Genomic DNA, 17961 nt, shown 5'->3' on the forward strand with positions numbered 1-17961 from the left:
CACCGACACCAGGGTTGCCCTTGGCCCCCGGCCGCCGGCGGCTCCACGGTCCCGTCTGCTCTGCTGGCATCTTCCCAAAGGTCACCTTGGAGGTGGCTCTTTTTAGCATCCCGACGGATGCCTCCAGCAGCGCAGAGCCGGTCTCGGAGGTGTCAGGGAAGGTTTTTCATCGCACGCATGCAGCCCGCGAACCCCCCGCTGCTGAAGGGAAGGGGCAGCTGCTCCCAGCCTGTCCCCGAAATCGTCCCTTGCTCTGGTCCCCTTGCTGGGCTCCATCTTCAGTGGCGCAGCAAGGGCCTGATCTCTGCTGAAGTTTTCACCCGCCTGAAGAAATAATCACGCTGCATGCTTTTCGCTTTATTTCCCTTGACTAGGTTTGCTTGGTTTATACCCTCTTCAGAGCCAATTTCAATTCCTTAGGCTCGTGCAAAAAGCACCACGGGCAAGAGTTTGAACTCTCAAATGCTTTGGTTTTACTGGAAACATTAAAAAACAAGATTAGGATGACTTTTTTCTCTGAATAGGAGGTGATTGCACTCCCTGATTCTGCCCAGGCAGAGGGAGGGGGTGGCTGCAGTCCTGTCTGTTTCTCCTGGGAATAAATGAGGGACCGAGCACGCTGCCTCCCCACCGAGCCAGGGATCCGCTGCGTGCCTGCGAAGATACTGTTTTGCTTCAAAAAGGCCTTTCTGATCCACGGTGCTCTGATGTGAGGTTTTCCCTTAAACCCAAGGTGGCCGGGAGGGCAGGTTTCGGCTGCCACCCTGCCCTGGATCCCACCCACCCCAGAGCAGCAGGATCAGGCGCCCGGCTGGGATGGACAGGCTCTCCTGCAGCACCGCCGGCCTTTCCTCCACTCCTCCCAAGTGTTTTCCCTTTGGAGCTCAACAGCAAAAAGCAATTTTTTTTTTTTTTTTTCACATTTAGGTATTTAATGGAGTCATTTTTCCTGCCAAAAGGTTTGTCTTTTCCCCTGTGTCCCTCCCCCTTTCTAAACCCCATCACAGAGGTATCATTTGTTCCTGGCCATTGGCATCTGGTAGCGTCAAGGCGAATAATCCCCAGCACGGGGGAGTGGGAGGAGGAGAGCAGTGGGGAGCCGCAGTCCCTGCAGCGGGGAGACAAGTGCTGGGTGGGCGTCACGGCATCCCTCCCTACCTCCCTCTGTCCCTGCTGTGGGTGCCGGCATGGGAGAGCACCCGCGGAGCTGCCCTGAGCTAGACGGAACCGTGGGGCACTGGGAAGTCTTGTATGCTGCTCCCACACAGGTCTTTGCTTTGTGCCTCAGTTTCCCTGCGGGAAAACACGCTTCTCCCCCCGCTCCCCGGGGCTTCGCTGGGTTCGGCACAATAGCAAACCTTCACATTATTATTCTGGGGGCGGAAAGCAGTATTACTCAGAGGCAGGATTGCTAATAACACACTAAATATAGCGCTTTCCATCTCCAGAGTACTTTCTGAACTCTAGTTCGTAAGCCCTAACCCCCTCCGGAGGCTGGGGCCAGGGCACCGGCTGGCATCGCTGTGTGGGCAGGGATGCCGGGAGAGCGACGGGACGACGTTCCCTGCGGACGCTCCTGCCTGGAGGTGCTTCCCATCATGGTGGAGGGAGCGAGCATCGGGTCAGTCCCTCCTGAGCTCACCCAGGTTTAGGGGGACGGGGGCTGCAGGCCGAGGCCCCGGGGCGGGTGGGCAGCGAGGGACGGGCTCCCGCAGCCTCTCGGTGATGGTGGGAAGCAGCTGCTTCTCCCACTCGCCCTGCAAGAGAGATCGGCACCATGAGATCAACTCGGGGTTTCAGGTGCTTGGAGACTCTGTGTTTCTCCCTATTTGTAAAAATGGAATGATCTTTAATATTTGAAGTGTTTTTAGCCTAAACCAGGATGTTTTCTTATGAGACATTACTAATTATTTGTATTGCAGAAGCACCTACGCATCCCTTTAGCGGCGCAGATGTCTGCGGTGCACCACGTTGCACAAACCCACCACAGTTAGGGAGTTTCCACCCCAAAAAGTGTTACCCACCAAATCAGATGGAGACAACTCAAACCAGGGAGTCCCACCAACCCACCGTGCTCTCAGCCCAGCCCTGAAAAATGCTCTCTACCAGGTATTGGCAGAAAGGTTGGTTGGAGGTGACATTTGCAGTGTGCCAGCATGGATGTTCATGTGCAGCTGCTGTGAAAACAGGAGGGATGCAGCAGCCTGGGTGAGATGCCACGGGGAAAGGCTGTCACAGCCATCAGGGCTCAAGGTGACCACGGCCAGGATAAAACCCCCAGCTCCGTGCATGCATGGGGGCACCTTGTCTTGGGGATGCTCCCTGCAAGGAGCAACCTGCCAGGTTCAGACAGTGCCGAGGGCTGAGCCTGCCGGGCAGGATCTAGCTCAAATGTGAAGTGTTAGTTTGGGTTAGTGGCCGGTTGAGACACAGGCAGGGGCTGCGAGGGCGACGGGGGGCTCAGACTGGGCTGAGCTCCGGTTCGGTGATGCTACGGTTTGGCTGCCGGCCGCGCGCTCATGCTGAAATGTCGGCGAGAGGCTGAGCCGCAGCGTGAGCAGGAGGAGGGAGGTCTGGAGAGGAGCGGTAGAGCCGTGAGTCATCAGCAAGAAGATGAAAGTTGAATTTCTGTTTTCAGATGAAATTCCTTGTAGTATGTCACGCGAAATGGGCCAGAGCCTGCACCGGCACCAGGAAAACCCGTTGGGAAAGGTGGAGGGGGATGGAGAGACCCTCCAAAAGCACACGGGGAGCAATGGGAGAGGGGACAACATCACAGGGAAGTACCAACTGGAGAAACAACTATTTTCCTGTAACCTTATGGCTTAAGAGAGCAGTTAATGTGTTTGGGGTGCGCCTGCTCCAGAGCTCAGCCCCAGCCCTGAGCCCATCTGCTGTGGCGTTCTGCCCTGCCAACACGTCCCAAACCCTGTGCTAGCACCTTGCCAGCACCCTGCTCTTGGGATAGATCAAAGGCATTTGGAGTGTCTCGATAGTTGTTTTCAGTGCTTTTGAGTGGAAATCTGAATGTAGAGATTATAGAGAGTTTACTGCAAGTCCCTGCAGGTGCAGGGGACTCGGGGACAGCGACGTCCCCGCAGCCGCTCACAGGCGGTACCTTGAGATTTTGCTCAATAATTAACAGCACTGAGTCCTTCCAGAAATCTCGTCAGCTTTGGGATCGCTGAACTGCAAAAACACGAGCTTAATTAGAAGCTGGTGCTTTTGGCAGAAACGGTGTGGAATAAATGAGATGTCTTAAAATCGGGCTTGCTCTGAAAAGCTCCTTCGCCCTTGCTGCGATGCTTGTGACCCACTTTGTGCCAGCGGCAGATCTGCTCCACTCAAGTCTCTTCTTCGGCTGCTCCCCAGACCTCTCTGAAACCAAGAGAGTTGCCTGGGCCGTAATTAAGAGGCTTAATTTACAATTCTGCTGCTGCACAAAACTTCTGCGCCACTTCTGTCCCTGCAGCGGGGCTCTGCAGGGCCGAGAGGTGCTGGGTCTCCAGTCCCAGAGAACTGGAAAGGTTTCTGCCCCTCCAGACTTTGCTAAAGGGGATTTACCAGGAGAGAAAGCTGATGGTCTTCACTGCAATCAGCTCGGCGTTCTCTAGTGCTGCAGTGGATAACGTATTGTGTAAGTTTATTACACTGATAAATGGTGTCGGGAACTGATGGTGATAGGGACCATCAGTGGTTTTAAATCTTCATCACCATCATCATGACCGTCGTGGCTGGGCCTGGTTTTTCTTTAAAGATTTGGCCCTTTATCCTTCACATTTTACTGGATCGTTGCTTTTGGAGAGCGCACAGATGCTGTGCGTAATGAGCTCGCTCTGCTGGGACCTGATGTAATTTGCCAAAATCCTAAAAACCACCTCACATTTCTCCTCGGTTCTGGAGCTAGCCCTGCTTTAACACTCAGTGAAAGCAGCCTCAAAATCGTTTTATGCAAATGCATCTCCTAATTGAATCTGGCCGAGCACATCCAGGGTGGGCTTGTGCCATATCATCTTAAACGCCAGGTCTGGGCTAGGCTCAGTGTCCCGCTGACGCCGGGGTTCCCCGGGCAGCTCCGAGCCCGCCGGGTACAGCCGTGTCCTGAGCACCAGAGACCTGACCCATGTCATTGGGATCACCCTGTGGCACAGCTCTGCCGAGCTGCTTTTTACCTACGGCTGGGAGTTTTGCTTTGAAGCTTTGGTTGTGAAGCTATACGTACCGGGAACCGGACGGCTGAGGATTTGTTGCAGTGCATCGAGATTGGAGCAAAGCCGTAGAGGGATTTTAGCACATCTCTGTTGAATGTGTTCCAGGGGACGGAGAAAAACTGCTGTGGGACAGAGACCTGTGGGCACGTGCAGACCTCCTCGTCGTTAAACCTGGGGCAGGAGAAATGCTAGACTGAAACGCAGCGGTGCTGTCCCCTTTCAGCGCTGGATGTGTCTAATTCCTCCCTGCCTAAAGCTCGGCCTGGAATGGCTCTGAAGTCGGCGCTGGGAGCAGGGAGAGCCTAGCACAGCCCGTACCTGCGAGGGAAGATTTGGGCCCAGCCGGACTGCCCGTGAATAGGACGCCCGTGCAAGGTCAGCATCTCGCCCCTCTCATCGTGGGTGAACGAGCTGCAGCCTGCTTCTCTGGCAGGGATGCTTGGCGTCTGCCTTGGGTTATAAGAAGTATTTTGCACATAAGCACTTGGCCATGCACTGACTCTTGCCGGGAAGTCCGTCCTCGGGAATGCTCTCCCTTCCCGGTGGTTCTTGCTATACAGCCATCCTTAAAGCCCTGGGTTTGGCTGCCAGCTCTGGGGGCAGGGGAGGGCAGGACTGAGCTCCAGCACGCAGCCACGGCTCCCAAAACCCGCACTGCCCGAGTGCCCCCGCACACCTACTGCATAGCCAGCGCCTCAAACCCCACTTTTTAAACTTTTTTCCCAATGTTACTGGCAAAGGGCTCTGCGATGGTCCCTCTCCCCTTAGCACCACCATGCAGGGGCTCTGTACCTGTTCACGAGGTTGAAGTATCGATGCAGGTAGCCTGGATCCACAGCGCTTTTGCACAGCTCCAGCTGCGTCTGGGGGTAGTAGTGCACGTAGTTCACGCACATCTCCTCCAGGATGCCAAACCCGCCCTGCGGCACAGACACAAACCTGCTGGCAGCTGGGTCCAGCTCTGCCCTGCCGGGGCTTGCACGGGCAGCGGGGAGGGCAGAGGGGCTGCAAAGGCACAAAGCTCACACCTGTATGTGCACACGTGCATACACACACACACACACACACATATATATATATATGCACCCCTTCAGGTGCATGGGATGGGCAGCACTCTGCTCATCTGCCCATCCACCCTTTATGCAAAGACTGACTTTCAGGCTAGATCGTGTGGTTTACATTAAAATGCAGATTTCCTATAATCCCTCTGCTATATTTAGCTTTGTCCCTGTTGATGGTACCTCTGACAGGCTCTTTTTTTGCTGCCTATGTAAGAAAATAACATGCACTGTCAAAAAACGCCACTTCTCTTTAATTACAATTAATCCCCGGTGGAACAGTTTGTGATGGGAATTAGAGTGACACATGCTACTTCTCAATTAGCACCTTAACATCCCTGCTGCAGGCAGCAGAGCCTTGCGGGCTCGCTTCTTTACCACCCTCCCTCTGGTTTCTGGCTGTGATTCAGCCCAGGTTCATGCAGGTGCTCGCTTTGCGGGTGCCCCCCAACCCTGGGGTGCAAACCCACGCCAGCCCCACGCACGCAGGTGAACTCGCCCCCGCACTCACCACCGTGGCTCGGCTCCGGTCCTCCGTGTTGTACGTGCAGGTCGTGATGAGTTCATCACCCTGGGGGGGGGGGTTCGAACACAGACACGTGGAGGTGTGAGAGTGCGGAGCTTTCCCCTCTCCGATCAGCAAATTTGGGGATCGGGGAGTTTGTAATATAGCAGATCTCTGCTCCCTGTAGTGGTGCCAGCCTGTGGGCAGCCTGTTTCCCCGCCAGCACCGGCCGCGGTGCTGCAGGAGCGCTTGCTAAACTTGCATCCCCTGGGGAAGGTTCCCTAGGGCCATATCCCAGGGATGGTGTTTCTTGCTTTCCTCACTTTCTAAGAATTTCTGCAGGGCTGAAGCACCTAAAAAAAATGCACTTAGGCAACATTTTGAATTGCCAAACCTCTACCCAACTTGATGACACAACTGCCTCCCTGCCACCGTCGGTGCTGGGGCCCATGGGGACACCCCGGAGCACAGCCCTGGGTACCGTTCAATGGGTGCTGAGTCTTTTGAGCAGCGTCTTGGGGCACGACAGCTCCTGTGGGTGCCCTCCACTTTGCAGCCAGGTCCTTCCTCACCCGTACAGCCCCGGGGCACGCTCAGCCTCTGTTTTACCACCTGGTCCCCCAACATTCACTGCCGAATCTCTTCCTCTCCTTCTACCAAGCAAGGAGGGAGGGGGCACCTTCGGTGCATGCATGGTTCACCCTCACCCCCCCGAGGAGCCTCCCTCTGCTAGAGGAAGCCCAGCTAAATTAGGTGCTTAATTGAGCTGCCGACACGGTTCGGTTGCCCACACACCGGTTTGGTACCATATGAGACGGGCCCCGGTGTCCCCAAGGCATCCACACTGCAGTGGCAGATATGACCTGGGGACCACAGGGAGGGTGTCCTCCTGCAGCCCCCCGGGGGGTCCCAGATGGCCGCGGGTGCCTGTGCGTGGGCAGGGGCTGCCGGCGGTGGAGGGCATGAGGTGATGTAGAGGAGGCAGGGGGTCTCAGGGCTGTGGGGTGAGGGGAAGGTCTTGTGCCGTTTGGAAGCCGCCACGGTTTTTGGAGCCACTCACTGGAAAAACTGCAACCACCTCCTTCAGCATGCGGATCTCCTGGGAGGGAAGGAAAAGGGACGCATCAGAGCAATGCGGTGGCTCTGTGCCCAGGGCAGCCCCATGGGTGACATCCAGCCAGGACCCCCCCGCTGCCCCTGCAGACCCCTCTACCTGAAAATGAGGGCTGTAGTGACCATCGGCGTTCACGACCTGCCGCTCTCTCCCATCCCGGGACAGCACCGTCACCACTTTTCTTCCTGCCAGGTGAGTGTGGAGCTGGGAGGCGAAGATGCGGATGCCGGCAGCAGGCAAAGCCTGGGAGAAGGACGGCTCAAGCCCCTGTGCCTGACCCCATCCCTCTTCCCTCCCGTGCATCCCCTTGCTCTGTGCTTGAGACCGGCCGTCCCTGCGCTGGTTCCCGCACAGGGGTTTAGGGGATTGCTGTACCCCTGGAGCAGCGTAGAAGTGAGCTCCCTGCAGAGGGACAGATGCTCGATCCGCTGCCAAATCCGTTGTACACGCTGCTGTGCCCTAAGTCAGCAGGAGCAGCTGAGCCGGATGCTGCTTGCTTCCCTACGTTCGTTAGTGGTGGCACAAATGATTCCTTTTGGGTAGGCCCTACAAAAACATCCACTAAAACTTCCCTGAGAGCAAGGTGGGCATTTTGAAACCATCTTTGAGAGAGTTCTTGGCGAGCTCCTTGGCAGCAGAGGCCAATCTTCCTATCTCCGTGAGGGAAAGCACCGCCGGGGCACAGCCAGCTCGGCAGTAAGTTTCATGGGAATGGTATCCTGGGGAGCCGGAGCAGATGGCTCCCCAGGAGAGCTGTTTTGAGGGGGATTCAGCACATCCCAACCAGCTGCTCACTGTTTGTTGTACACGGCAGATTTTTCTTTCCAGCGCAACCTCATGGTAAGGGGCTTGGGGAGTTTAAAACTGGGAATTGGGAACCCGGAGCTTGGTGCCATATCACTGCTGCCTGGGACCTGGGAAAAGCCGTTTGCAACCTCTCTTCTCCAAGGTGAAGCCAGGTGGAGAGAACAGGCACTCACCAGCTGGGTACATTTGTCGGTGCAATAGCCCGTGAGGAGGAAGGCATCCTCACCCGGGGGAATGGCCATCACTGGCGTGTAGACCAAGCCCAACTCCATGATGCCAGCATCGTAGCGTCGCAGGGTGGCTGTGTAGTAGAGACGGATCCCCGAGGAATCGCGGCGACCTGGCGGGTGAGAGGACAAGGCTGCAAGTCACCGTGGGAGAAGTGACGGCTGCCGGGACAAGGTCAGGCGTGAAAAATGATGCTGTGCTGCAGTGGGGAGAGATGCGTCAGCCTCTCGCTTGCAGCCTTCTTCATGTGTGTGGTTCTTATTGGTTTTAAATCCTAGATATTTTCATGCAAGGCTTTATGGAGTGGCCCCAGACGTGTGCCCGGTCCCCTAGAGAGGTCACTGACCTTGAGGTTGAATTTCTCCCAAGAGAGCAAAGTAAGGAGTGTCTTTGGAGAGCCCAAAGCAGAAGGACAGATCATGGGGTGCTTTGGAGAGCTCCCTCAGAAATATGGGTCATTGCATCTTCTTTAACTGATACACCCAAAAAGCTAAGGCTATGCTGTTATTGGGGGCCTGGCAGGAGGAGACATGCCTATGGAGCAAGTACTCCTTGCATTTGGAAGGTTTCTGGTCTCTCTTGCATTTGAGATTGCTCCATTTAACCTCCCCTCAGGAGCTGGAGAAGACCCTGTGCCTATGATGTGCCCTGGCAGATGCTGACCGTGGGGCAGGCAGAGGCAGCAGCCAGCTCTGCTGAGATGCAAAGCCGAGCTCTGGCTCCCGTTTGCCACCCAGCTTTGCGAGCAAAAGGAAAGGGCAGGTTCAGTAGGTCAGGAGGGGTTCAGGCTGGCTTTGAACTCCCTGTCTCTGGGCTGGAGCCCACCCAGGGATAAGAAGAATGGGGGAGACACTATTGGTTAACGTGCAAAACCAGATAAATTATGAAAGACATGAGCTCCATATTTATAGACGTGTTTCTTCTCGAGTTGCCGAATGTGCTATGATTGATCTACAGTACATATGCTCTGGTCTTCTAAAAATATACTTGGTTAGTCAAGAAGCTACTTGTTTTTATGTTAATGAAGAAACCGGGTTGTTTGGAATCCTTTTTTTTAAATGTGTCTCCTGACAATGTTATCGAAGCAGGAGTACCAATAAAACAACATCTAAATTCCCCCCATCCCCAGCCAGGCTGGTGCTGTGTCTCTGGTGACTTCGGCACCGCTCTTGCTCTTCGGTCTGAGCTCAGACCCACCACCACCACTTTGCACAGAAATTGGAGGGACACCCTGTGACAGCCCAGCTAAATACCAGTGTTGCCTTGGATCGTGGCCCTGCAGGAATGATGTGTTGCAGTTTTCTGCCTGCAGGGCTGCAGGCTCAGCCAGGCTTCCTTCCCCGAGCATCCCTCCCTGCGGCTGGGCATGCATGAGGCTGGGGTCCAGCCTGCGGTGAGGATGACTTTGCTGAGACCAGCAAGGCCACAGCATGGTGGGGATTTAATGTATTCCTCCCGCTAGGACAGATCTGGACCATCAGGTCTCCAGAAATTTGCGAACAGGGCTGTGATTTTGGCCAAGACTACTTCTTTATGAAACGTGGAGCCCTCCCCAGCAGGGTGGCAGTCCCTGGCATTTACTCAGCTCTCCTGCCACTGCCTCACTGGGGAGGCACTGGGCATCGCCGTGCGCCCACTCACCTTTGAACACCAGGGGATTGTGGTAATGAATCTCGAGGCGCAAATATCTGGAGGATCCCGGGCCACCAAAGGCAAGACCTGCTTCTTCGGGGTAGTAGAAAGCCTGGAAACAGAGGGAGGGCGTTAGGGGAGTGGTAGGGTGGCTTTCCTGGGGACAAGGCTGAAATGTCTGGGCATAATCCTGACCCTCGCTGTGGGCTGAGGGATGTGACTTGTGCTCTTGGTTGTGCTTGGTGAGCTGGTCTTGCTTCCAAAGGCTTCTCACATGCCAGCATGCACATGCAATGGCATAATCACTGAGTGGGAGCATCACACCAATTTATGGCACCAAGGAGGTGGGCTGGGGTGAGGTGGAAACTCAGACACACCCAGGGGAAGGATGGGGAGGTCAGACAGGGCTGAACCCAAATCCCAGCAAAGAACGGGGTTGGGGCAGCCCGCATGGGGCAATCCCAAGATGGGATTGGGAAGGGTTGGGAGGCAGCAGGAAAGCACCCAGGAGCAAAGTTTTCACCCAGGGCGGCGGGTCCCATCTCGCACCCACCTGCGCTCCCATGGCCCATGCTGCAAGCACGTGCCTGCAGTAGTTGAGCCGGTCTGGCTTCATCTTGGAGTCGCAGGGCCCGTTGTAATGGGGGAAGCTGTCGAACTCGGCAGCGCACTGGAAGACTTCCATGTGGTGGACCAGCGCCTCGTTGCCTGCTGTGATCACTGGCTCATACTGCAAAGCAGCATCCAAGAAGGAGGACACATTAAGACCATTTGCTGAGAGCCCATCCCTGGGGGCTGCTGTCTGTGCAGGGTCCACAAGAAACCCAAGGCAGGTATGTCTGCTACCTGTTACTGAATGGGAGACAGTTTCTGCCATGTGATGGGGAGAGAAGGTTGCTTTGGGCGTGAAACACCAAGGGCCAAGAGCTCTTGGTTGGCTTTGGGACCAACCCAGAGTCCACGAGAACCCATAGAGAAACATCTCATCCCTTCTCCAGCGACAGATGTGCCTGATCAGCAGAAGATCTTGGTCTGCTTTGTGATGACTGAGTCCTTTCCCAGTTTTGCAGGACTGAGGTGACCCTGGGGGCATTGCTTTTTCCTAAAGGGGGTCCTGGCCATGTTGCGGTAGCTCTGCCTGCAGCTCTTGGGTTTCATTTCTAGCCAACAGCTGCTCAGGGCACAGGGAGGGGGATTTGGGGTAGAAAGAATGACTTCAAACAAGCCTGAGGAACAGCTCTGGCTAAAAGCGCCAGCTGTAGAAATGATCTGCAGCAGCGGGAAGGTATCAGGAGTTACGCACTTTTTACTTACACACAGATGATTCATTTCACACCATCTGTTGGAGAGAAAATCCTCCTTCTGAGTTTTCCTTTGCAATGTCGTCTCTCTCCCCTATAAATCACTAAGCACTGGCTTCGGCTCGCCTGTCAGGTTTTCCCTCTCCCCGTTGTGTGGTTTTGACTCTGGGTGTGCCAGGTCATCTGCCGAGCCACCTCCGCGCCTGCCAGGGCGATGCTCTCCCAGCAGCTCGTGATGGGCAGTCAGACTGGCGTTACGCCTGCCTTTCCCTGGCACTGGGCTGTCTGCAGGTTTCAGCCTCTCCTTTGAGGGAGGTGGCCCAAGCATATGCAACATGTCTGGGCAATGCACACACGTTAGATTTTTGTCTGTAACCCTTTTTTTTTTTTTTTTTTTTTGGAGTATGCTTAATCTTTTAGAAGCCAGTTCATATCCTGGCTCGCTCTGCCCTGCTTTCACCAGCCCTGTTCCTTTGTTTCCCATGTTTATATATTCCTCATGGCTCACTGTGTGCCATAATCCTGCCACGGATCTGTCCTTGATGGCTACAGCTCTGCCTTCTGCAGGGGGTCAGCTCTGCAAGGGGGCTGCTCTGAGCCTGCCCTGGTATCTGCTCGATGTGCTGGGTGGAAAGTCGCCAACCTGCCGCCTTCTGCTGAGAAACTTCTGATTTTGGGTTCTCTGGGAGGCAGGAGGATGCTACTGGTTGGTGGGATGGCTCTGGGAGATGTTTTGGTACCACGTTGGGGAAGACGTATGGGTCTGAAAGCCTCTCTGTGAAAGGGCAGGGAAGAGGTGGACTTTCCAGAATGGCTAAATGGGAACACGATTGCTGCTCTGCACCAGGGAAAGCAACCCTCTTCTCCTGCCTCTTACCATGATAATGTGATGTTTGGGGAAGCCTTCTGCAAGCTCTGCCATGTAACACCAGTAGGTTGTCTCCTGGCTGGGAATGACAACATCAGGGGCCGTTATCTCCATGGTCTTCATGTCGCTGGGCAGTTCAGGGACGGTGATGTTGGGCTTTAGCAGCTGCACCCTCTGCAGTCCCCTGTGGATGGCAGAGATGTTGATGGCTTGGAGGGAATGGACCGGTTTCTCCAGGATCCCGTAGATAAGGTGCACAGTGCCATCCTGAAGCAAGAGCAAAGTGTATCAGGTAGTTTTTTCATGCAGGAACGTGAACTGCATGGACTATTAGCACCAGTATTGGTGGCATGAATCCAGGAATGGGCCTTTCGACCCATGCCCAGATGGGAAGCCACCCTGACTTCACCAGTAGCTGACTTTGCTGTGCTGTCCCAGGAAGACTGTAGATTTCAGGGCATTTCTTTGGCTGACGTGATCACAGAGGGTTCCCTACCAGTTGGGAGAGTCTGAAAAGTTTTCCCTAGATGGCTTTAGTTCCTTAAGGGGAGCATCTCCTCTGTGCTCTTTCAGAGTCCCTCATCCCTTCTGAGCTCCAGGCTGAGACAACCACATCAGTTCAGGGCTCATCCCACCCTGCAACCCGGCCCCAGCAATGGCCACAGGCAGCAGCCTGGGGTAGAACACCAGAAACAAAACTTCTGCCTGAAATCCTCCCTTTATCCCAGCTTCTGTTGGTGGGGGGTACCACAAGAAGCTCTGCCGAAAGTCTACTGCAAGCAGGGAAGTTGCTGCTGAACCCAGTGAGCTCTGGACAGGAGATAAGGAAGAAAGGAAAAAGAGAATATTTTTTTCTTAAAGGATCAGAGAATAAAGACCTGCAAGTCTTTTCCCAGTTCACACATAGAATTTTTTCCTCCAGGGCTCTCTGTGTTTTGGCAGACAGTAGACGTTTCTCACCACAAGACAGGCTTTTGAAAACCAGCAACAAAAACTCAAGGATGCTTGATGCCCACGTTGGCTTTAAAATATCCTGCCCACCAAAGGCTTTTATCTGAAATGAGCCTTGCACCAATTCCTGCCCGCACCCAGGGTCCATGGCCAATGCCCTGAAGCTCTTTGACGTCCCCACTGGGAAGGTTTCCCTCAAATCCCATCTCACGGGGGAGCGGTGAACGCAGACCCAGAGAGACTTCACCGAACCACACACAAGCACGCCGCAGCGGCTCTATTTGCTGTCCCTTTGCTCTGGCTCCTGCTGCAACCCTCCTCTTTGCCTCCTGTTGAACAAAACCAACACCTCTTTGTAACACTCCAAACAGTTGGCTCCAGACTGCAAACCGGAGTGATGCAGGAGGGTATTTATATAGACCTAACACATGCTTAACAGGAGTGGATGATGCAAACGAGCTAAAATCTACACTTTATAGAGGTTTATAAGGGGTTGTAAATAGATCGTGCCAAACATTACTCATGTCCCAGGACTGACATCTGCAGCACACTTCCTTTCTGCCTTAGACAGCACAAACGCCTGATGCTGTCCCCGAAACAAAACACTGGTCAGATATAACCATGCAGGTTGGGGTTTGGAGCTCTGCCCCAGGGCTGAGCCGGGGCTTGCTGGTGCTATAGCAGGGCAAGGGCGATGCCGTACCTCTATAAGATAGTCCTTGGGGTCACAGGTGCTGAAGGCTCTTCTGAAGAGGAGGTAGAGACCCTCAGGAGCCCTCCGAGCCCCGAGGAGCTGGTAGTCCTGCTGCGAGTCCATGTGGAGCTGCCCCTTGGCATCGCTCCAGGCATCCTGCGGGAGGAAGAGCGCCCAGCTAAACTGGGAGGTTCCACTGGCCCCGCTCAGCCCGAGGAGCCCATGGTGGTGACCTCCGGCGGTACCACGGGTCGTGAGATCCTTCTGTTCACCCTCCGGTTCGTTCACCCTCTGCATCCCAAAGGTGGAGGGAGCCCGTGTTTTGGTTGCCCCATGCCCCCCTCCAGCAGCCCACGGGCAGAGCCGTGCCGGCACGGCCCCTGCCATGAGACCTTTGGTGCTCGGCACAGGCAGATCTGTGAAATACATGATCCAGAATTAATAGGCTGCAGAAAGACCTTTACAAGTTGAGATGCGACTGGGGGAAAGGATGCAGGGAGAGGAAAGCCTGCAGGGATGCATGAAGGTGTTGCGTCGGTCTGTGCTGTGTTTTGGGTGTATTTGGCTGGGGGCACCTTCTCGGGGCGGGGGGGTGATGTGCTCTCCAAGCCCCTTGCCACAAACCAGCTGCTCTCAATTTAAGATCAGCCCCTTGCTGAGCTGTAGTGTCAGCCCTAGAAATCACTACCCCTCTTCAAAATCCTTAATTTGTTGTGGCCAGATTGTTTCAGCAGCCCAGCAAAGCCTCCCAAAATCTACTCATTGTTGACAATGGTGACAATGACACTCTGAGAAGCAAAGCAGTAGGTTACTCCTGTGCTTAGGGATTTGAAGGTTTGGAGTATAAAATCCTGCAGTAATTTGGACCTGAACAGTGTTGTTGTCTTGATCTTTTGCATCTCCCGTTGATATCTTTTATTTACTGAGAAAAGGCACCTGAGAAGTACCTTGCTGTACACACTACAAGTGGCATCAGTTCTCTTATCTTGGGGGAAAAAAACAGAAGAAAAAGCATAAAGCATCTTGGCATCATTTCAGCCAGAAGTATAGAGTGATATTTCAAGAACATATTGTCCTTAGAGCGGGAGAGTAGAATCAGCCACATGAAGCTAGCATGACATTTGTTTTCATAGGAATATGGTGTGCAAATTAATCTCATAGTACATGGGGGGTTAAGCAAATTTGGATCTTTTTAACAGCTGACATACTTATCCAGAAGAAAGGCTGCTGGGAGAGAGAAAACCAGGACTGCAGAGATTTATAGAAATCTCCTTGCAAGATGCTGTTCAGCACCAACTGAAAGAGAAAGCCCAAATGCTGCCCGGTGTTTAATTCTGCGCTGTTTGTCTTACGGTGAGCACATGAAGGCAGATTAGAAATGATCCTTTATGTTTTTTTAACATGATGCTGTGAAATACTGTAGCATTCGGGCCACCACGCATCCTGAATGGCTGGTAATTAGCAGGAAAACAGTACAGATAATAAGCTCTTCTTTTCATCCTTTCATTACACTGCAGATCACATTGCGGCTGATTGTGAAAGAATGTATTTTATGGTTAATTTGAAGTAAGCAGAGAGGTAAGATTTAACTTACTGGAAAGCCTCACACGGGGAAAAATGTGAATTGCTTTCTGCAGCCAAGCGCAATTGCAATAAGCCTAACGCCGTGGGCTGGGGATAGGTAGCTGCTGGAGAGCACAGGGGTAGTTACTGCAACTGCAGCCCCGGTGGAAAGACAAACCGAACGAGAACCTGGACAAACGGACTGTGTCAGAAAGGACAGCGATTTGCAGTAGCAATATCAAACCGCAAAATTAGAAATGAGTTCCCCCCCATCTGCTACCACCAGCTGTTTACATACCGCCCAAATACATTTGCATGTTTAATTTCTGATAACGCCGCGCCGCTGGCAGGCAGCCGTCAGGTTGTGTTTTCCTCTGTCCTGTTGATCTCTGCGATAGCGTCGAACGCGACTCGCAGCTGGGTTATTGGTGCTGGCAGGAGCAGCTTTTCTGGCTGATAACTTTTGCGCTGTCTCAAAGTCGTTAACGGGAGTTGCGGTTAATTTTTAATGTGTCTGACAGCAGCACACAAGTGAACCAAGGTGTTGATGCATCCTGCGTGTGTGTGTGCATGCGTGTGAGCGTGAGCTGGTCTGTACAACCACCTGTTGGAGCTCTTTGCAGCTAAGCACAGCAGAGACATCCAGGTTCTGGTTCCACTCAGCCTTGCCCATGTGCTGCTGTACTTATTTATTCTTTTCTCTTTGGGTTTAAGATTCAATGCCAAACGCATAGCGTAGACCTGATCTGTGGGTCCCTCTGGGATAGAAGCCTCCAAGCCCTTTTGGACCCCTTCCACCTGAGCAGCGGGAGCGGTCCAGCGTGCACCGTGCCCTGGACCGTCCCCACTCTTTCAAACCACGAGCCAGCTTCACCCACGGGGACGCAACCCCAAAAGCAGCCATGCAAACACACAAGCGACTCACCCCAAAATAGGAATTGCGCCCGTCGCTCCAGAGCACGGCCAGGTCCGCGTTCTCAAACTCGCCCCTGTCCGACATCCCAAAGAGGAGCCCGAACTGCAGGTCCCTGACGAGGAGCTGGAAATGCACGGCTTGCTCGGGATAGCTGACATTCCAGGAGAGCTCGAGCAGCCCCTGGGGATCGAGGGGTACCTTGTAGGGAAAATCACTCCCGCGGGGCACTGAGCCCTGCAGGGCCACCACCAAGATGACCAGGAACACCGCGATCATGGTGAAATACATGGATGCCACTTCCCGCAGCTTGAAGCTGGGGCAGGAGCAGGGCTTGCTCCTGGAAGTCTGCATGCCGGGCAGGACAGCACCCGCGCGCCTGGCTTTGCCCATTTATGCGCTGGCCCTCCTGGGCAAGCCGGGTAAGTGATACTCTTTAATTGCATTTGGTTGTTGGGAAATTGGTTTGTTGTATTGACCCCCCCACCTCCTGGCCAAACACTTGTCATTCCCTGCCTCCCCTTAATTGGCTCTAATTGCACATGGACATTATCAATAGCAATTGAATTCGACTGGGCTGATGTTATTCGCTCTTAAATCCTCCTTAGTGGCTGGAAAGGGCTGTTTACTTGCAAGCTGCTCTTGCCGAGCCCTGTGCGGACGCGCTCTGCCCTGCTTGCGGTGCCTCTCGCCCAGCTCTGCAGCCAGCCCTGCCTGCCCTCTGTGGGGCAAAAGCTCCGGGATAGCCCCAGGAGCGATCCCAGCCACAGATCCCCATGTTCCCCAGCCTGGGACCACTTACCACCCAAAAGGTGGCCAGACTGGGGGGATCAAAGCCCAGGCTCAGCTGCCAGACACAGAGTCCCGGTCCTGCTCCCTGCCCACGCTCTGCTGGGTGCAGGTCAGGGTATCACTGTGTGCATCCCTGTTTTCTTTTTGCTCTTCTGAGTAACCACACAGGTTCATGGCTTGCAGGTCAGCTGGCCCAAGCACACCCTGGGGACCCCTCAGCTCCCCCCAAATCCTGTTGCGGCGTGCTGCTCAGGCTGTGCCAAGGTCTGGGCTGCACCACGGGGACCCGTCCGGCTGCATGTTCCCCCCCCCCCGAGGCCCTGCCAATGGCACGAAGTCTGGGAAGCCATTTCTGTGTTTATTTATTTTTGGCCTCCCTGGGGACACGTTTGCATGAGATGCTGCCGAAAGCTGAGCCGAGTCAAGCGACCAAGAGCCCCGCGGTCCTTTAGTCACTATAGGGTTTAAAATTAACCTCTCTGAGCCAACTGCGGTGTCGTTTGCTGGAGATCTTGGAGGTGTCAGAGCAGGTCCAGAGGGAGGGTCCCAGGAGAGGACATGTCCTTTTTGGGTGGTGGCAATGGTGCCTTCTGCTCCAGCAAGCCAGCCCGATAGCTCAGCCAGAGGTGCTGTAGGAGATGGCCGTTCTCTTCCCATCTCAGTCTCCATCCGTTTTTTAACCTGTTAATAATAGTTTTACATGTCATTGTGACCACATCTCCAAGAAAATTTTGCAAGAGTTTATTTTAGCAGGGTAGAACCAGCCTGGCAGTGCTGAGCTGGGGTCCTGGCATCTCACAGGGTCTTTCCTGCACACCCCAGCGTTGGAGAGAGCCCCACAGGCTCCCAGCAGCTGGGGACAGAAAGGGTACAAACCAGAGCAGAGTCACCCCAGCTTGTTAATGCTCAAAGAAATCAGGGAAGAAAATTAGAATGAACGGCACGTTATTAGCAGCGTGCCGTACCGTTCATCCGAGTGCCTCAGAGGATGCGGGGAACAGGAACAGACTCAGCCACGATGGCTGGAGTAGGCAGCCGATGGGGACTGCAGTGAGGAAGTGTACTTACTGCTGGGGATTATGAATCCCTTCTCCTATCCTCCTCCAAAATACCCCACAGGGATATATCACCTGTGAAGGGCACCTCAGGGCTTCAATTTACTTTTCCAGGTGAAAAATTACATTTTTGGTTAATAACTGTCCTGGGAAAAGAACTCAGCCCTTCTCAGGCTCCTGCCCCGGCAGCTCCGGGCTGCTCTTCCCCACCCAGCAGTGCCAGGGAATGGGCCCCTCACCCCGGCGGCCCCGGGGGCTTTGCAGTGCTG

General features: G+C 54.3%; 1 protein-coding gene across 1 annotated transcript; it reads right to left on the minus strand.

Annotated features, from left to right (window-relative positions):
* Positions 1-222: 222 nt before the first annotated feature.
* On the minus strand, positions 223-16291 carry DBH (dopamine beta-hydroxylase). The gene is given in 13 exon segments (XM_052815579.1): positions 223-1757; positions 4223-4382; positions 5004-5131; positions 5781-5840; positions 6835-6873; positions 6988-7131; positions 7869-8035; positions 9565-9667; positions 10109-10285; positions 11734-11991; positions 13379-13525; positions 15858-16214; positions 16217-16291. Coding segments are annotated over 13 exon segments (1950 nt in total). The 3' UTR covers positions 223-1622.
* Between the last annotated feature and the right edge of the window lie 1670 nt (positions 16292-17961).

The sequence above is a fragment of the Harpia harpyja genome, chromosome 19 (genome assembly GCF_026419915.1).
Source record: "Harpia harpyja isolate bHarHar1 chromosome 19, bHarHar1 primary haplotype, whole genome shotgun sequence".
Classification (NCBI taxonomy): domain Eukaryota; kingdom Metazoa; phylum Chordata; class Aves; order Accipitriformes; family Accipitridae; genus Harpia; species Harpia harpyja.